The 21,302-nt window shown below is 42.9% G+C and overlaps 1 protein-coding gene across 1 annotated transcript in view; it reads right to left on the bottom strand.

The window, feature by feature from the left end:
- The window catches only part of LOC145409701 (frizzled-4-like), a 64,089-nt gene that overhangs the window by 18,249 nt on the left and 24,538 nt on the right, over positions 1 to 21,302 (bottom strand). The window contains exon 2 of the mRNA XM_080280057.1: positions 9,791 to 9,957. Coding sequence (XP_080136183.1) covers positions 9,791 to 9,957 — 167 coding nt within the window. The remainder of the gene's footprint in view (positions 1 to 9,790; positions 9,958 to 21,302) is intronic.

The raw sequence follows: 21,302 nt of genomic DNA, 5'->3' as shown, positions 1-21,302 counted from the left end.
AATAAAACACACACACACACACACACACACACACACACACACCAAAGTACACTCTTGACTTTAACTTAAGGAAATAAAACAGAAAATAAAACACACACACACACACACACACACACACACACACACACCAGATTACACTCATGAGTTTAACTTAGGGAAGGAAAAAAATAGAAAAAATATCCACACACCAGATTACTCTCTTGACTTTAACTTAAGGAAATAAAACAAAATAAAACACACACACACACACACACACACACCAGCTTGCACTCTTGACTTTAACTTAAGGAAGAGGAAAAAAAAAGGAAAAAAAAATATCCACACACCAGATTACTCTTGACTAACTTAAGGAAATAAAACGGAAAATAAAACACACACACACACACACACACACACCAGATTACTCTTGACTAACTTAAGGAAATAAAACAGAAAATAAAACACACACACACACACACACACACACCAGATTACACTCTTGACTAACTTAAGGAAATAAAACGGAAAATAAAACACACACACACACACACCAGATTACACTCTTGACTAACTTAAGGAAATAAAACGGAAAATAAAACACACACACACACACACACACACACACACACACACACACACCAGATTACACTCTTGACTAACTTAAGGAAATAAAACAAAATAAAACACACACACACACACACCAGATTACACTCTTGACTAACTTAAGGAAATAAAACAAAATAAAACACACACACACACACACACACACCAGATTACACTCTTTAACTTACGGAAAAAATATATATCCACCCACCAGCTTCCACTCTTGACTTCAACTTAAGAAGGTTTGTAAATGCGGAAGCCTGCCCCTCCTCACGTTACCTCATTACGTCTCTCCATCACCAATTAACAGATTTATTTATTTATGTAGCTCTCTCTCTCTTTCTCAGATTAACAACGTATTTATCTCACTTTCCTTTAATTAACAACTCATTTATTTATCTTCTTTTCTCTTTCTCTTATTAACTGCTTATTTATTCGCCTTATTTCCCTTATTAACTGCTTATTTATTCGTCTTTTATTTCCCTTATTAACTGCTTATTTATTCGTCTTTTATTTCCCTTATTAACTGCTTATTTATTCGTCTTTTATTTTTCTCTTACTAATTAACTGCTTATTTACATATTTATTCTTCTCTTTCTCTTACTAATAACTTATTTATTTCGCTTCCTTTATTCTTCTTACTAATTAACTGCTTATTTACCTTCCCTTATTTTCTCTGACTGATTAACTGCTTATTTATTTACTTTCCCTTATTTTCTCTTACTAATTAACAACACTTATTTACCTTCCTTTATTCTTCGCTCTTATTAACAACTTATTTATTTCGCTTCCTTTAGTCTTCTTACTAATTAACTGCTTAATTTCCTTCCCTTATTTTTCCCTTATTAATTAGCTGCTTATTTATCTACCTTGAGTCTTCTCTTTCTCTTACTAACAACTTACTTATTTCGCTTCCTTTATTCTTACTAATTAGCTGCTTATTTACCTTCCCTTATTTTTCTCTTACTAATTAGCTGCTTACCTTCCTTTATTTTTTTCCTTACTAATTAACAACACTTATTTACCTTCCTTTAGTCTTCGCTTTCTCTTATTAACAACTTATTTACCTTCCCTTATTTTCCTGCACTAATTAATTGCTTATTTATTTATCTACCTTTATTTTTCTCTTACTAATTAGCAGCTTATTTATTTTCTTATATCAATTAGCAGTATAAGGAGAACGGTATATTATAATGACAGTATAAGGAGAACGGTACAGTATCAGGAGTATAAGGAGAATGGTACAGTATAAGAACGGTATATTATAAGGACAGTATAAGGAAAACGGTACAGTATGAGGAGTATAAGGAGAACGGTACAGTATGAGGAGTATAAGGAGAATGGTACAGTATGAGGAGAGTATAAGGAGAAAGGTACAGTATAAGAACGGTATATTATAAGGACAGTATAAGGAGAATGGTACAGTATCAGGAGTATAAGGAGAATGATACAATATCAGGACAGTATAAGGAGAATGGTACAGTATCAGGACAGTATAAGGAGAATGGTGCAGTATCAGGACAGTATAAGGAGAATGGTACAGTATCAGGACAGTATAAGGAGAATGGTACAGTATCAGGACAGTATAAGGAGAATGGTACAGTATCAGGACAGTATAAGGAGAATGGTGCAGTATCAGGAGAATGGTGCAGTATCAGGACAGTATAAGGGGAATGGTACAGTATCAGGAGAATGGTGCAGTATCAGGACAGTATAAAGAGAATGGTACAATATCAGGAGAGTATAAGGAGAACGGTACAGTATCAGGACAGTATAAGGAGACCAGTATAAGAACGGTACCATATATGGAGACATGGTATAAGGAGAACGGTAAAGTATCAGGACAGTATAAGGAGAATGGTACAGTATCAGGACAGTATAAGGAGAATGGTACAGTATTTATTATGTTTGCAAGGTTCCTTTGTCTTCCTGCCTTCCCTCATACATATTTAGTCTTTCATACATGTAAGTCAGCTTGTTATCCTGCCATTTAATAACTTGTATAGGATAAATTGGATTCCTGTATTAAAAGCAGATTAAAAACACCTCAAAAAACACACACACACACATACATACATAGAGAGAGAGAGAGTCCTCCCTGTCCAAATGAAACTAAATCAGAAAAAATAACACAATTACAAACTCTTTCCCTTAATAAGTAAATGACAAATAAATAAATAAACAGAATCAAATAAAAAAAATGAGACAAGGAAACAAAGGGGACGCACCAGAGCAAGTCGGGAGCATCTACGAAATGGCGGGAAGATGGCGAGCTGTAAATCACTCCCTCATTTAACTCGCCTCAGCGTCAACAAAAACGCAGCCGCAAGTGAGAGAATGTGAGGGGAGGGGAAAGGAGAGAAAAAAGATAAGAGGAGTGAAGGAGAGATAATTCTGTTGCTGAAAAAGGAAAGGAAGAGGCTTTGCTGAGAAAAGATGTGTGAGGGAAAAGGAGTGAGCGCGGAGGTTTGTTTTGGTAGGGTTGCGTAAAAGCGAATCTGGCCGCTAAATCAGGCTTCAGTAGTAGTGAATTTGACACTCGAGGCAAAAATACACATACAACTCTCTCTCTCTCTCTCCCTCCCTCCCTCCCTCTCTCTCTCTCTCTCTCTCTCTCTCTCCACCGGTGCGAAGAGAGGAAATCAAGAAGGAAGGAACCAAAGGAGACAGAGAGCATGAGTGATGGAGAAGTGACACGGAAATGAAACGATGGGAAAAATCAGAAGAAATTGACGATGTGGTAAAAATAAGAGGAAATAAGACCAGGTAAGAGACTGGGAGGTAGGAGACAGATGGAGGGAGGGAGCAATGGGGAGAGGGAGGGAGGGAGTGAGATGGAGGGAAGAAGGATGTGTTGGTCTACTCATGAATATTTAATAAACCATAACCCATAATGAGGGAGGGAGAGAAGATGAGCTATGGGGTGAGAGAGAGAGAGAGAGAGAGAGAGAGAGTGTGTGTGTGTGTGTGTGTGTGTGTGTGAGTGTTTGTATATAGATAAGAAAGTTGGTTGAACAAACTCACTTGTCTGCAGCTTAGAAAGGGAGGAAGGGGAGGGGAGGGATACACGAAAAGTGGGGAGGGGAGAGGAGGGAAGGGAGACAGAAAGGAGGGAAGGGGAGGGGAGGGAGACAAGAAAAGTGGGGAGGGGAGGGGAGGAAGACAGAAAGGAGGGGAGGGAGATAGAAGGGAGGGGAGGGGAGGAAGACAGAAAGGAAGGGAGGGGAGGGAGACAGAAAGGAGGGGAGGGGAGGGAGACAGAAAGGAGGGGAGGGGAGGGGAGGGGAGGAAGACAGAAAGGAGGGGAGGGGAGGGGAGGGAGACAGAAAGGAGGGGAGGGGAGGGAGACGAAAAGTGGGAAGAAGAGAGAAGAGATGGGAAGACTGTGGAGAGGAGTGGTGGGAATGGACCGGGGGGGGGGGGGGAGGTGTGAAGGGGAAGCGGGAGGGAGGAACGCAAGGGAGGGAGGGAGGAGGAGAGGCAAAAAGGGAGGGAGTCTAAGGAGGGAGTTGGGAAGAGGAAGAGGAAGGGAGGGAGTACAAAGGAAAGCAAACAGAAATAAACTTGTTGGTCTTTTCGAGGCTGTTTGGTATAGGGAAGATTATAACTCAAAACACTTCTCTATCAGTTAAAGACAAGGATAGACACGGAGGAAGGAGGTATGGAGGGAGGGAGGGAGAGAGGAAGAGGGGAAAGAGAGAGAGAGGAACGAGGAAATGAGGGAAGAGAGAGGATGGGAGGTAGGAGGGAAAGGGGGTACGAATGAAGGGACGAGGGAGGAAGGGAGGTGGTAATGAAATGAGAGAGAGAGAGAGAGAGAGAATCCCCCTATCCCCTGAGGCCATATCAGTCTCTCTTGATCTCTCTCCATCTCCATCCGTCTCTCTCTGCCCACCAGCGAGACAGCTCTGGTTGCTGCCTACGGAACCGGAAACTCCACAAAATATACACTGTCTATCTATCTGTTTCTCCCTCTCTCATTATCTGTTTAATTCTGTCTCTATCTATCCATCTCTAGCTATCTATCACTACATCTACCAATCCATGCAGTTCAAAATATAAACTATCTATCTATCTATCTGTTTCTTTCTCACTCATTACTTTTAAATCTGCCTCTATCCATCCATCCATCTCCATCTATCTATCAATATATCTACCAACCCATGCAGGTCTAAAAATTAACTATCTATCTACCTATCTATATGTATCTCACTCATTATCTATCTATCTAGCTATCTGTATCTGTCTCTCTCATTACCTATCTATCTATCTATTTGTATGTCTCAATCTATCTATCTATCCATCTATCTATCTGTACCTGTCTCAGTCTATCTATCTGTCTGTATGTCTGTCATTATCTGTTTAAATCTGTCTCTATCTATCCATCCATCTCTAGCTATCCATGAATGTATCAACCAATTCAACCATCTATCCATCCATCTATCTATGTATTCAACTATCAATCAATTGTTCTACATTAATATTTACCTACCTACACAGTATCTACCCATCCATCCATCAACACATCCTTCACTCTATCCATCCATCCATACCTCTATCCCAAATCATTCCTTTTATCATGAAGTCATTATTATTATTATTATTATTATTATTATTATTATCCTCACGCTTGATCACTTAATCAATAAAAAATAAATAAATACATAAATACACGAATAAAGTAACTCTCAGGGATAAATGACATGGTGGACTCGCCCAGGAGGGGAAACTGAACTAAATCCTAACCACGTCTCTATTAAACTCTAACTTGGCCTAAAAAACTGCCATCTCTCCATCCTTAATGCTTAGATGCAATGGATTAACACTAGGATATGATGCTAGTCACGAAGATGTGCTATGGAATGGAGGCAGGGCGGTAGTATTGCCTGAACACACAATATGAGGCTGGAGGTGGTAGGTTGTGTGTGTGTGTGTGTGTGTGAGAGAGAGAGAGAGAGAGAGAGAGAGAGAGTTTAAATCATCCACTATATTCTTTGATCTCGTCAGCTTAGTCTCGTAAGTGACAGTTATTTTTAAGTCACTGAGAGCGAAGGAAAAACACTCAAATGAATATAGTCACCACAACCATCATCACCATCATCATCATCGCCATAATTCTCCTCATCACCATATCATAATCCTTCTCCTCCTGCTCATCTTCATCACAGTCCTCTCCTCCTCATCATCATCATTACATCACAATCCTCATCATCATCAACACATCCTCCTCCTCATCATCATCATCATATAACCCTCCTCCTCCTCATCATCATCATATAATCCTCCTCCTCCTCATCATCATCATATAATCCTCCTCCTCCTCATCATCATCATGTCATAATCCTCCTCATCATCATCATCATGTCATAATCCTCCTCCTCCTCCTCATCATCATAATCCTCCTCCTCCTCATCATAATCCTCCTCCTCCTCATCATCATCATAATCCTCCTCATCATCATCATCATCATAATCCTCCTCCTCATCATCATCATCATAATCCTCCTCCTCCTCATCATCATCATCATCATCATCACATCATAATCCTCATCATCATCATCACATAATCCTTCTCCTCCTCATCATCATAATCCTTACTTACCCACTAAACCATCAGGCGCCATAATCTGGTTATATGGTTACCACCCAGCGTAAATGGTTTCCTGGTGTACAGGGAACCATTTGGCTTGTCACTCAGTGCAGAGTCACCCACAGGCAGAGGGAAGAGGAAGGAATGAAGAAAAGAAAGATAGAAGAGGGAATGTAAAGTCAAGCGTAGACAGAAGGAAGAGGAAAGAATGAAGGAAAGACAGAAGGGGAAAAAAGGAGGAGAGGAAAGGGCAGACACCCAAAGCAGCACTACATCGAGTGAGTGGATGGTGAGCGCTCCCACATACCACATAATAATAATAAAAATAATAATAATAAAAATAATAATAATAATAATAATAATCTATCTATCTATCTATCTATTGCCAGACGCCTCAATCCCGTTTGGGGTGGCCACAAACAAATCGCCTCCAAGTCGCCCTGTCCCCCGCCATTTCACTGCCCTGCTCCCAACTCACACCCCCCTCTCTCATATACCTCTCCACCCCATCCCTCCATCTCATCCTCGGCCTCCCCCTCCCTCTTTCCCCCTCCACCTCACTCACATACACTCTCTTCGTCAGTCTTTCACCCTCCATCCTCTCCACATGGCCAAACCACCTCAGTGTGTTCCTCATAACGCTTCCTATCACATCCACATCCACACCACAACGCTCCTTTATATCCTCATTCGTCAGCCTGTCTCTCCACGTGACTCCACAGGCTCCTCTTAAATAACTCATTTCCACGGCTCTCACTCTTGACTTGTGTCCTTCCAACAATGTCCAAGCTTCACTTCCGTACGTTAGAGTTGGTATCACAATACTGTCATGCAGTAACTTTTTCACTTCCATGCTCACTTCCCTGTTTCTTATCACTGCTTTCAAGGAACCAGCAACCTTTCTTCCCTGCTGTACCCTTTCAAGCACTTCACCCTCCAAACCTCCATCCTTACTCATCACACTACCCAAATACTTAAACGTACTCACATTTTCCAATTCCTCACCATCTAAACTCGCTGTACATTCACTAACATCACCTCTTTCAAAGACCATCACTTTACTCTTCCCTACATTCACCTTTAGGTTCCGTTTCTTACACACTCTCTCAAACTCATCCACCAAGCCTTGCAGCTCCCCTTCGTCTTCACTCAACAACACAGTATCATCTGCAAACAACAGTACAGGGAGTTTCCAAACACTATCCTCTCTCACCAGGGCCACTCCAACATCCACTACCCTACCTTGTACCTCTTTTATTACCCCATCCATGTACAGATTGAACAACCATGGAGACATGACACATCCCTGTTTCAAACCAACTTTTAAAGAGAAAAATTCAGTTAGTTCACCATCCACACGCACTGCAGCCTTCGTACCATCGTACATACTCTTCACAGCATTCAACAACTTCCCATCTACTCCATATATTCTTAACACTTTCCACAATCCTTGTCTATCCACCCTGTCATATGCTTTCTCCAAATCCATGAAAGCCGCATACAACTTCTTTCCCTTCTCTAGAAACTTTTCCACTAAAGATCTAAGAATGAATATCTGATCTACACAACCTCTTCCCTTCCTAAAGCCTCCCTGTTCTTCTCCAACTAATTTCTCTGTTCTTTCTCTAACTCTGTCTATAAGTATCCTACCATACACTTTTCCTATTATACTAAGAAGACAAATGCCCCTATGATTACCACACACTTTTTTTTCCCTTTTCCTTTGTACAAGGGAATAATTATACCTGACTTCCAATCCTCCGGGACTCTACCTTCCTCCCAGGCCAATCTGCACATCTTCCACATCCATTCTACTACTATCTCTCCCCCATGCTTCAGCATTTCACCACACACTCCATCAATTCCTGGGGCTTTCCCCGATTTAACTTTCTTCATTGCTTCCACAACTTCTATCCTACTGATTTCTTCCTGTCTTCTCACCTCCCTCCTTCTCCCAGCCATTCCCCAGCCACTTATATTCGCATTACTTCCATCCTCTACGTTCAACAATTCCTTAAAGTGTTCTCTCCATCTGCTCACTTTTTCTCCCTTCTCCACTAGTAATCTACCATTTTTATCTTTCACTCCCCTGCTAACTTCACTTCCACCCTGTCTTACTCTTTTCACTTCTCTCCAGAACATTTTCTTACAGTCCCTCCACTTTACACTCAAATTCCTTCCAAATTCCTCATCCACTCTCTTCTTACTCTCTCTTACTAAACTTTTCACCTCTCTCTTCCTTTCCACATATAACTCTCTCTTCCGCCTCTCAACTTCTTCCACGCCCCTACTTCTCACCCATTCATTGTATGCTTTCTTCTTTTGTGCCACAGCCTGTTTCACCTCTTCAGTCCACCACGCTGTTCCTTGCACCCCCCTCCGTCTTCTCTTCCTTCCACACACCACATCACAAGCTGCACATATTTCTTTTGTAAATATCTTACAAACACCTTCCACGTCTCCCATCTGCTCCAATTCATATTTGCCCAATCGTTCCTCCACTTCTCTCTTATACTCTGCCTTTTTCTCATCCTCTTGTAACCTTTCCACTCTCCTTGCAACTACTCCTTCCTCTCGTCTTTCCCTTCTTCTATCCCTCCATCTCACTTGCATCCTAATTCTGGCCACCACCAAGTAGTGGTCAGAAAGTCCACTCCCCCAACCTCTATACACTCTTGCATCCTTTACACATCTTCGCATCCTTTCATCCACACACACATAATCAATCATTGCCTTCCTTTCATTCAGTTCACCACCCACCCTTCTCATCACTCGCCATGTATACCTGTGGATCATTTTATGCCTGAAGAGGGTATTGGCTATCACCAACCCCCTTCCAGCACAAATGTCCACTAACGCACTCCCATTCTCATCTATCTCGGCAGGCACACCCCACTCACCAACTATTCCATCCACCTTCACATTACCAACTTTACCATTCATATCACCAATCAAAAACACTCTCTCATTCCTTCCAAACTTTTCCATGCACATTTCCACATTTGTCCAGAACTCTTCTCTCACTCTTCTAGCACGATCTTGTGTTGGCGCATACACACACACAATCGCCCACATTTGTATTCCAACTTTCAACTTTACCCACACAATCCTTGACCCAACTGATCCATACTGTCTTATGCTCTTCTTCCATCTTTTACTCACAACTATACACACTCCTTCCTTTGCCCTCTCATTCTCATCTACTCCTGCACATATACCCCATCCATACTCCCATTCTCTCACACTTTCTCCTCTCCATTTTGTTTCAGTTATTCCACATACATCCACTTTCGCACCCTCAAGCACCTGGACAATCTCTCTCTCTTTCACCTCATCATTCGCTCCTCTTACATTCCATGTACTCATTACCAAGTCCTTTGTCCGGTCCTGGGTCGTCAACGTTTGGTCAGTCCTTGTCCGAGGCTTCTTGTTTGTTTTTTTAGTTAGTTGTTTTCCGGGGAGGGGCACTAACCCTCCGCCAACCCTTTTAGTCGCCTTTTACGACAAGCAGGGATACTGACCTGTAAGTTAAGCAGCATCCACCCTTCTCAGCAGTAAAAACAACAACAACAATAATAATAATAATAATAATAATAACAATACCCGGCGCAGTACTGACCTGTGAGTTCATCCGCGTCCACCCTTCTCAGCAGTAAACACACTATGGCCTGTGCGGCGGGCAATCCCCAGGCGGCCACGTGGAAGAGCGAGGCGTGGCGTAGTAGCTGCTCATGACTCCACCCACGCCACGCCCTTGCCAACCAGCACCCGCACACCACCACCCACCTGAAGGAGAGACGTCACCATCATCACAAACATCATCACCATCATAATTATTCGTCAAAATCATCAGTACCACCACCACCAGCCTGAAAAAGGAACACCATCATCATCTTAATCATCATCAATCGTCAGTATCAGCAGCAGCACTACCACCAATCTGCAGAAAGTACATATTTTTCATCATCATCATTAGTGCCAACATCATCATCATCAACAACAATCATCATCATCATTCATCAATATCATCATCACTGTCCATCCCATTACAGTAGCACCAACACCCAACTGCCCAATCGTCATCACCATCATCATCATTTACACACCTCCATGATTACCGCCAGCACCATCATCATTCCCCCCACCATAGCATCATCATCCACCTGCACATCCAACACCATCACCACCATCATCGTTCTTCCCACTAAAATAACATCACTCATCTGCAAACGCCATCACAAACATTGATAGGGGTCACACTCGGACAGATATAGGTAAGGTCAAGGTAGGTAAGGCGGGGTTGGGTTGGGATGTGCTGGGTCAGGTCAGGATGGACTAGGCTGGGGTGGCTCAGGTTAGGTTAGGTTAGGATAGGATGGGATGGGATGGGTTGGGTTGGGTTGGGTTGGGTTGGGTTGTTTGTGTTGAGCTAGATCAGGTTGTGTGTTAGGCTGGGTCAGAATAAGATTGGTGGACTAGGTTAGGTTCAGCTGAGTTGGCCTGGGTCAGAGTAGGTAGCTACGTTAGGTCTGGTTCTGCCTTAACACAGCAATATTATAATGATGATGATGATAAAAATAATGATGATGTAACACTGAGGTGAGATATGGCATATGAGCGCGATAAGAATGTACAAATAACAGTAACCTGACGTAAACTATGGTATGTCTGGAAAACGATTACTAAAGGATGGGAAACATAACAAAAAAAAGCAACGGAGGAACCCAGTGGACTGCAGGCTGAAGTTCTCATCCTGCAATCCACCATCGTTCTTTTGGAAGGATAGGGAGAGAAGTGGGGGATGTTTGTTTATCGGGCACCCTCAATGATCGGTCATTTCGGTGCCACCACGTGAAGGCGTCCCCCTCCAACACAACAGTCAAAAAGAAAGAAGGGAAAGGTAAATGTTTAGCTCAGGTAAAAAAATTATACCGTGGCAGACTGTGGCAGGAGTTTGTGACACTGACAGGGGTTTGTGACACTAACAGGAGCTTGTGACACTGACAGGAGCTTATGACACTGACAGGAGCTTGTGACACTGACAGGAGTTTGTGACACTGACAGAAGCTTATGACACTGACAGGAGCTTGTGACACACTTGAGGCTGCCTTGATTTATCTGATGCATGGGGTGTGACTCACTGCTAATATTACGACCAACTATATTATTAATGTTGTGTACAGATCCTCTCTCTCTCTCTCTCTCTCTCTCTCTCTATTATTGCTATTTCCATGTCATCATTACTGAACATCTCTGTCTGTCTGTCTCTCTCTCTCTATTATTGCTAAGTCCATGTCATCAGTACTGTCCATCACTCTCTCTCTCAGCATTATAACCAGGATGTGCAACGCTTACCCTGTACTGGCAGTGTTCTAGGGGAAGATTGGAACTCAGCATAAAATCAGTTGCCTTTATGACCCTTGAACAGCTGATACCGGTACGTATTGATTAAGGGTTCATTTACACGATTAACGGTGATATAAATGCATGGGATATTAAGGTGAGAGAGAGAGAGAGAGAGAGAGAAAATGTGTGTGTGTGTGTGTGTGTGTGTGTGTGTGTGTGTGTGTGTGTGTGTGTGTGTGTGTGTGTGTGTGTGTGTGTGTGTGTGTGTGTGAGTAACAACTATGAGTGTAGGTGAGACGGCAGAGAGAGTGAGAAAGTAGGGTGAGAGAGAGAAAAGTGGGAATGAAAGCGTGAATGACAGGATGAGAGAGTGAGTGATGTATGAAAGTGAGAGTGACGAAGACAGTGAGTGAGAGAAAGGCAGTCAGTGAGAAGGTGAGTGAGTGAGGTTATGTGCAAGTGAAGGAAAGTGAAAAGGAGACAGGGGGAGTGAGATCGTGTGAGAAAGTAAGAGAGTGAGAGAGTGGGGGAGAGTTTCGTTGGGTTAGACAGTGAAGGAAAGTGAAAGGGAGACAGGGGGAGTGAGATAGTGTGAGAAAGTAAGAGAGTGAGAGAGTGGGAGAGAGTTTGGTTGGGTTAGACCGCGTGTGAGGCATTTAGGGGGCAAGAGTTTAGAGGGTAAGGGTATATTTAGACGCGTGACTCTCTCTCCTTTTCATTTACTTCCTCTCTCTCTCTCCCTCTCTCCACACACACACACACACACATTCTCCTCTACTTTCTTTCTGTCTGTCTTTATGTCTGTCTGTCTGTCTCTCTCTCTCTTCACACACACACACACACACACACACACACACACACACACATTCTCCTCTCATTTTCCTCTACTTTCTTTCTGTCTGTCTTTATGTCTGTCTGCCTATCTGTCTCTCTCTCTCTTTTTCCTTTACTTCCTCTCTCTCTCCACACACACACACACACATTCTCCTCTCCTTTTCCTCTACTTCCTTTCTGTCTGTTCCCCCCCACCTCTCTCTGACACCAAGAACGGCATGAGAATAATGACGGAAAGAAGCAGGTACGGAAAAAAGGCAAGAGGAGGAGGAGGAGGAGGAGGAAGAGGAGGAGGAAGAGGAGAAGGAGGAAAATTGAATTAAAATTGATTACAAACCATTACTCATCCTCCCACATATTACACATGGCCACACGATTCTCTCTCTCTCTCTCTCCCCATCTCTCTCGTAACTTGTCTTCTCTCCCTTCCCTTCACTTTTTATGTTTCCTCCCCATTCTCTCTCTCCGTCTCTCCACATACAAGTGAATATTATACGTAATGACATGATGGCCCCATAATTACAGCTGAGAGAGAGAGAGAGAGAGAGAGAGAGAGAGAGAGAGAGAGAGAGAGAGAGAGACTTCCCACTGCTAGTTAATTGTTTGTGGCAGTGCTTAGAACACCCTCTCTCTCTCTCTCTCTCTCTCTCTCATTACTCTTGTACTAGTCACTACTACACCTACCAACATCTCCAGCCACTACCAAACTACCATAGCCACTATAACTACCGCCCTACTATCTTCACCCATCATCACTATCACCAGTATCTATCACCACAACTACCACCATCTACCAATACTACCACAATCCCTGTCCAACCGCAATTACCACTACCCCAAGCAACTACCACGACTACCATCAAGACCTACCACCACCTACCACAACTACCACCATCCCCAATCACCATCATGACCTACCACAACTACCACCATCTCCAACCACCTCCATGACCTACCGGTACCACAACTACCACCATCCCCAACCACCACCATGACCTACCACAACTACCACCATCCCCAACCACCACCATGACCTACCACAACTACCACCATCCCAACCACCACCATGACCTACCACAACTACCACCATCCCCAACCACCATCATGACTACCACAACTACCACCACCCCCAACCACCATCATGACCTACCACAACTACCACCATCACCTACTACAAATATCACCTAACACCATCACCATCCACCACAACTACCACCATCACCATCCACCACAACTACCACCACCATTACCATCCACCACCACAACCACCATCACCTACCACAACCACCATCACCTACCACAACTACCACAACCACCATCACCTACCACAACTACCACAATCGCCGACCAACCACAACTCAGAGTTCGTCCAGCATCAACAACCATCCGTCATAAGCAACAACAATTACTACCAGCCAACCACCATTCACCTACCACAACTACCACCATCACGACTGAACCATTTCCGCCCTACCAACATTCCCTCCTCTTCCTGCCTCTCTATAAACATTTCCTTCCTTTTCTCTCTCCCTCTTCCTCCTCCTCCCCCTCCCCCTCCTCCTCCATTCTTTCTTTTCCTGGTCATGTTGTCCGTTTCTCTTATAATGATGGTGGTTGTTATTATTACTATTATTTATTATTATTATTATTATATTTATTATTATTACTACTACTACTATTACTGTCATCATCATTACTGTTACTTCCATTACTATCACCATCATCATTACTATCACCACCACCAACACCATCATTATTATTACTAGCCTAATCACCACCACCACCACCACCATCATCATCATTACTAGTCACCACCACCACCATAACCATCATCATTATCATCCATTCATCAATCCTTCTCAGCCCATCACGAGTGTAGGGTCCGGAGGTTGGTCAGTTAGTCCATAAGGTAAGAGAGACAAGTCGTTCTCCCCTGAATAGCAATATGTGAGCAATACACCTCAACCACTCCTCGGATGTAAACCCTTATGAACCGAATCCGGATGAAGCACCTTAACACTCTACAGCAGACCACCAGGCGTCCATCTGGTGACATGGTTACCACCCAACGTAGTAAATGGCTTCCTGGGCTAGGTGAAAAAATTTGGATTAGTCATCAGTGTAGCGTTACCTTCAGAAGGCAGTACTAAAATACATCTACTGATAGGGTTTGGGGTACGTCTGAGAGAGAGAGAGAATGGTTTGGGTGGAGGAAAGAATTTAGCCAGCTGAATGGCTGGGGGAGAGAGAGAGAGTTACATAGAGTTACATAGATACACAGACCACACAGACCTTACGGTCCCTACGAGGTGGTCCGGCCTTAATCCTAATAGAGTGCATAGGAGCAGGAGAAAAGGATAGCACAGCAGAAGGCTCTCTCCCCCACCCTCCAGACCCTCCGGCATTTGCCGTACAGGAAACAAGAGAGGAAGTAATACCTTGCAGGAATGAAAAACCTGAAGGAATTTTATAGGATCGGCAGAAAGTAGAATAATGTGGAAAAGGAAAATTTGGGCATACAGCCACATACTTACTCTATATATTCTAGAATACTGTCTGTGTCTAATAGACACATGAATGCAGACGCGAATATGCAAATTGCTCCATCCTAACTAAACGATACCAATTGCGTCGAGATACATGTCCAGTCTCTTTTTAAACATATTTATGGTACCACTCTCAATCACATTCCCAGGGAGTTTATTCCATTCGCTTACAACAGAGTAAGTGAAGAAGTTTTTGGTTGTATCAAGATTAGCCCTTCTTGTTTGCAACTTCATACCATTTCCTCGAGTTACAGTCTCGGTAATTACTGTGAATAGCTTGCTTGAATCAGTATTACTAAAGCCTTTTAGAATCTTAAAGCATTCAATCAGTTGTCCCCTGAGTCTCCGTTTTCTAAGAGAGAATAGGTTTAATTCTCTGAGTCTCTCGAGGTATGGTTTGTTCCTCAGGGACGGGATTAACTTGGTAGCCCTCCGCTGGACCGCTTCCAGTATTTCTATATCTTTAATTAGGTGAGGCGACCAAAATTGCACTGCAAACTCTAAGTGTGGCCTGACTATGCTTTTGTATAGGGGGATTACAATATCTTTGCTTTTATATGTAAAATGTCTTTTGATGAAGCCTAGGGCCCTGTTGGCTTTATTGGCGGCAGAGATACATTGATTTGAACATTTCAGATCGCCTGAAATTAGTACGCCTAGATCTTTAACTAGTGAGGACTTGCTAATGATTTGGCCCTTCATTTCGTAATCATACCTTTTGTTTTTCTTCCCACATTGCAGTACCTGACACTTGCTTACATTGAAGGGCATTTGCCATTTTTCTGACCAGCTGATAATTTTATTAAGGTCATTTTGAAGGCTAATTCTGTCTTCTTCAGTTAATATAGTGTTGCCGATTTTTGTGTCGTCTGCAAATTTAGAAATGAAATTGTTTAGGCCAACATCGATATCGTTAATATACATAATAAATAGGACTGGTCCCAACACCGATCCCTGAGGAACACCACTGGTCACTGGAGCCCAGTCTGACTCTACTCCATTTATAACGACTCGTTGCTTTCTCTCACTTAACCAGCAACGTATCCACCTATGAATATTTCCGTCAATTCCAAGTGATCTTACTTTTGTCATTAGTTTATCATGCGGCACTTTGTCAAAGGCTTTCTGAAAGTCTAAGTAGATTATATCAAGTGACCTGGTACAATCATTCATTTTAAAAAGTGAATCGTAAAACTCAATTAAATTTGTCACGCATGATCTCCGCGTTCTATAGCCATGCTGGCTGTTCCTAATTACGTTATTAGTTTCTAGGAACTCAACTATCCTATCTCTAATTAATGCTTCGAGGATCTTTCCCAAGACAGAGAGAGAGAGAGAGAGAGAGAGAGAGAGAGAGAGAGAACAGAAAAGGAGGCAAGACAAAGATGAAGGCATGAAGGGAGAGAAGAGAAAAGGAGAGGAAGGGAACAGAAAGACTAGAGGGAGGGAGGAAGGGAAGATACAGACGGAGGGAGGGAGGGAGAGAAGGAAGAGAAATGAGAGGGAGGGAAGACAAAGGAGAGAGGGAAGGGAAAGACAGGGGGACGAGAAAAGGAGAGAGAAGGAAGAGACAGGAGGGGGGGGGAAGAGAGGGAGTGAGAAGTGAGAAAACAGAGGGAGGGGAGAGAGAAAGAGCGAGGGAGGGAGGGAGGAGGGCAGGTAAATAGGGAGGTATATATCATGCATCTTACCTCCCTCTCCTCCCTTCCTCCATCACTCAGTACGGTACACTCCTCCCACCTTTTTCTCTTATAACGAACGCGTCATTTTTTTATTATTATTATCATTATTATTATTATTATTATTACTATCATCATTACTGTTATTATTTATTATTATTGTTCATACTGCTGTTTTATCAAGATTTTATTATTATTATCATCACTGTTTATTATTATTTTTTTAATATTCCTCTACTTTTGAACTCAGTGACTCCGGGTGACGTCATTCCCAGTATATTTTGTTCCTGTACTCATGGTATTAGCCTAAGTATTTTATCTATCTAAGTCTGCTTATCTATCTTTCAATCTACGCCTGTCTATCTGTCCGTCTCTTTCCATCTATCTGGTTTTATCTACTATGTTTATCTACTGCCTGACGCCGCTTCCTGTGAGGGGTGGGCAAGACAAAGGGTCCTCCAAGAATTTCTGTCCCTACGCGGTGACGACTCCTCTTCCCACGACCCTTACATAACATTCCCTCACCTCTCCATCTCGATCTCCATCTCCTTCTCCTCCCACCCACCTCACTCCCATCCACTCTTCTAGTCAGTCTCTCACCCTTACACTCGCAACTTCTCTCCAGCCCATTCACTCTCTCCCCTTCCCATCACCTCCCTCTCATACACTCTTAGTCAGTCTCTCATTCTACATATGCACATCTCCCATACTCTTCTAGTCAGTCTCTCACCCTCCCTTACATACGCACCTCTACATCTCATTCTTTGTCTCCTCTCTCTCTCATACACTCTCCTAGTCAGTCTTTCATTCTCCCTTACTCTCATGCAACTTTCCATCTTGGTCTCTCTCTCCTCTCCCAATTACCTCACTCATGCACTCCTAGTCAGTCTCTCACCCTCCCTTACATGCAGTATACATGCACCTCCACCTCATTCTCTCCTCCCATACACCTCCCTCCCTCTCATACTCTCCTAGTCAGTCTCTCACCCTCCATTCGTTCCTCAAACTAGTACGTTCAACTGGTCATTTACCGCCTTATTATTTATTTTAAATCAAAATTAAAGACGACCATAACTTCTTAAATATGGAGACATTTTTTTGAGTTTATTTTTTTTATTTACACACGATTTTATTCAAGAGATTAATGACGGCAAAAATCTAACACCTCCAGTGAAAAAAAAAAAAAAATTCAAGTTGAATATGGGTAAGCCTGAAGGGCAATACAGTCATCATGGATTTCACCCTTTTTAACAACTAATAAAGATATGTATACAACTCAGCCAAATATGACACTTTTCCCAAATTTTCTTGCATGTCAATAATAACCTAACCCAACCTAACCTAACCTAGCTTTACCCTTTTCTCTCTATGCACACAAGAATCAAAGGCAAGGGCACTAGTTCTCAAACTAAGCCATGACGGCGGTATTTTAAGGGAGCCATGGTGGGCTGGTGTAAGTAGTACATCAGTGTCTGTGAAATCGCACTTAGGGTCCTCTTGCCATTTTCCACAACATATTTATGTGAATCTGGTTCCTCCACCCTTCCACACAAAAAGTAAAAGCGAAACCGGTTGGATGTGGACCCAGATATGAGATGCGCGTTATCAGTGACTCAACCTCGAATCAGCTGACTGACTGAAGGCAGTGTCATCCATCCCATTCAAGATCCATTTATTTCGGGATGCATCGACACATTCCGTTTGAAAGACTGGAGGTCATAAGCAGCGGGAATACAGACTACGGATGAGTTCTACGTAGCACGAAATGAACGGTAATGAAGTCAGTCACTCCCCAAGGATTTTCGGATACATGGTGCTTCACTCTAGCGATGCCCAATGTGATCACGCATCAGTCTAGTATTTATCTGTACATAATTGTTAGCTTATTTTTGTTGCCACTAGACGAATTTGTTGGGAAAAGGCCTCTCGTAAGGAAGGAGAGAGAGAGAGAGACGTCGCTGTTGGTGAAATCGGTTCCAGTAAAGTGCGGGAAACATAAATATTCAAAACACCTGCATCACTCCTAGCCTCTGTATTCCTCGCTTTTACCTCTTTCTTTTCTCTACTTAATCATCCACCAGGCGAAAAGGCGAATCACTCAATTATAAAAAAAAAAAAAGGAAAAAAAAGAAAGAAAAAGAATGGAGCGTCAAATCAGTGTTTACATGCGACCTAGAGGCGGGAAAAAATTGTGCGCTCCCTGGAACACCTGTATCAATCATTGGCTTTTATTTTACTTTTTTCCCTTTCTTCCCTCCCCTCCTCCGGGCGTTTGGATCTTGCAAGGCCGATAATTTTCTGTGAAGAATTGGTAATGGGTCACCGCCACCGGGATGAGGCCTCGACCGAAGAATAATGACCATGACGCCACGCATTTACACAGGCATCTCGACCCTATGGACTCGAACATGGCGATATCCGGCAACATTCCCCTCTATTCTCGTTGGCTCAGCAGCTTTCTTGGGACCTATTCCTAAGCGACTTATTTTGCTTATCTACAGGTTATTGTTACTTCTCATGTTGCTTATAGCTTCTTCATACCGGTATAGAGTGCATATGCATAACATACAAGAATCCATTAACGCACAAGGAACAAAAATAACTTAAGAGGGAAGAGGTGCTGGTAAACCTAAACTTACGAGTATGCCGCGAACTTGAGTCCTGGCGGGACCGAGGAGTTGCCGTATTAGGACTTGACGGTTTTAATGCATTCGTACCCTTTACATATACCCCAAATACCTAACACCACATCCATTAGGTATCAAATCATATGTTGCGGACCCGAAATTGGCTCCGTGTGGAAAATATCGAACAATAAACAGATAAACAAGACACATACTGCACTTAGGACCGGAGGGCCAGTTGCCAGATAGCACTATACTGTCCCCTATGATTACATTAGCCAGTATATCTGAAGTCTGCATTTAGGTTACTGATAAGTAGATACACAGGGACACAACTGGGGCCTTGCTGATAATATCCTCCATGATATGCACATCCGAGTTGGGCCAGGGGAATACACTTAGGAATAAATAAAAAGTTAATATACGTACACAACAGCAGGCACCCGCCCCAACACCATTTGTTAACATACTATCTATCTTCTGTTTATACTCTCAGCGTCAGTTAAACTTCTACAGCGAACAACTTTGCATAATATATCTGCCATGTCAATCATACTGGTGATCTCAAGACATACCTAAGACGCTAAAATGTTTATATAGAGACAGGTAGAAAGACAAACATTAACGTTCTTGTCAAGGATAACGCATTCCACACTCGTGTTTTGGGAACCTAAAATAAAAGTAACATTGAAGTTCTATTGCTACCTGTACAGCTGAGTTGTATTCCTTAATTTACGGCATAAAATATGGGAAATATTTTCACACTTAAGAACATAATTATCCTTCACAAATGACGAAGGCTGCCTTTAAGTTATTTTTTGTAATTCAGTTCAGAGACTTCCTTCACTTAGATTTTCGTTCATTCTCACTAATGTCATATATCATGGAACACATCCTGGATCGTATATCAAAGGCCGCCTGTATGTACGGTACTTTGTTAGACTGGCGCTGATGATAAGCCTTCATGCAGTGGCACCAATATGACCGGGCAACTTCCCTGCCTGGCTATCAAAAACTGTCCCTCAACTCCGTCCCAGTCCCCCGAATGGAGAATGGTGGACTGCAGGGAAAAGGGAACTTCAGCCTGCAGTCAACTAGGTAGCAATTATTCGTACGCAACATTACGACAAACAATACGACAAACTCAGGGAAACTTCGCAGGCATATTTTTTCGATCATTCCCTCCCCCAGATCGTATAAAACAGTCGAGTGATCACGTGGGCGTCGAGATTGGCCAATTAATGACATGCAAAACACCCGCCATTAGCCTTCAGACGCAGGGCAAGAGTCACTGCCCAGGTAATTGTTATGTAACCCGTATTTAGCCTCCTGCATTACCTGGCTGCACCGCGCGTATATCAGAGTTGCGTTGGGGAGAGAGAGAGAGAGAGAGAGAGAGAGAGAGAATGGACGATGGAGGGAACATGTGAGAGGACAGTTGGAGATGAGTTTTGAGAAAGATAAAGGCAATAGAGAGAGAGAGAGAGAGAGAGAGAGAGAGAGAGAGAGAGAGAGAGAGAGAGAGAGAGAGAGAGAATGGACGATGGAGGGAACATGTGAGAGGACAGTTGGAGATGAGTTTTGAGAAAGATAAAGGCAATAGAGAGAGAGAGAGAGAGAGAGAGAGAGAGAGAGAGAGAGAGAGAGAGAATGGACGATGGAGGGAACATGTGAGAGGATAGTTGGAGATGAGTTTTGAGAAAGATAAAGGCAATATATGGAGAGAGAGAGAGAGAGAGAGAGAGAGAGAGAGAGAGAGAGAGAGAGAGAGAGATGGACGATGGAGGGAAAAGGTGAGAGCATGGTGGGAGATGAGATTTGAGAAAGATAAAGGCAATACATGGAGAGAGAGAGAGAGAGAGAGAGAGAGAGAGAGAGAGAAAGAGAGAGAGAGATAGCCACGATGGAGGGAAAAGATCAGAGGATGGTGGGAGATGAGTTTTGAGAAAGATAAAGATAATAAATGAAGGTCTGAGAGAGAGAGAGAGAGAGAGAGAGAGAGAGAGAGAGAGAGAGAGAGAGAGAGAGAGGCACCAGACAAACCAACACACACACTAACAAACGATGACAGCTGATAATAACAACAATTAAAGTTGTCTCAT

Source organism: Coenobita brevimanus, chromosome 82 (assembly GCF_032717465.1).
Source record: "Coenobita brevimanus isolate Jiangsu-jjx chromosome 82, ASM3271746v2, whole genome shotgun sequence".
Classification (NCBI taxonomy): domain Eukaryota; kingdom Metazoa; phylum Arthropoda; class Malacostraca; order Decapoda; family Coenobitidae; genus Coenobita; species Coenobita brevimanus.
Note: the sequence above shows the minus strand (reverse complement) of the source record. Positions and strands in the feature narration are given on the sequence as shown.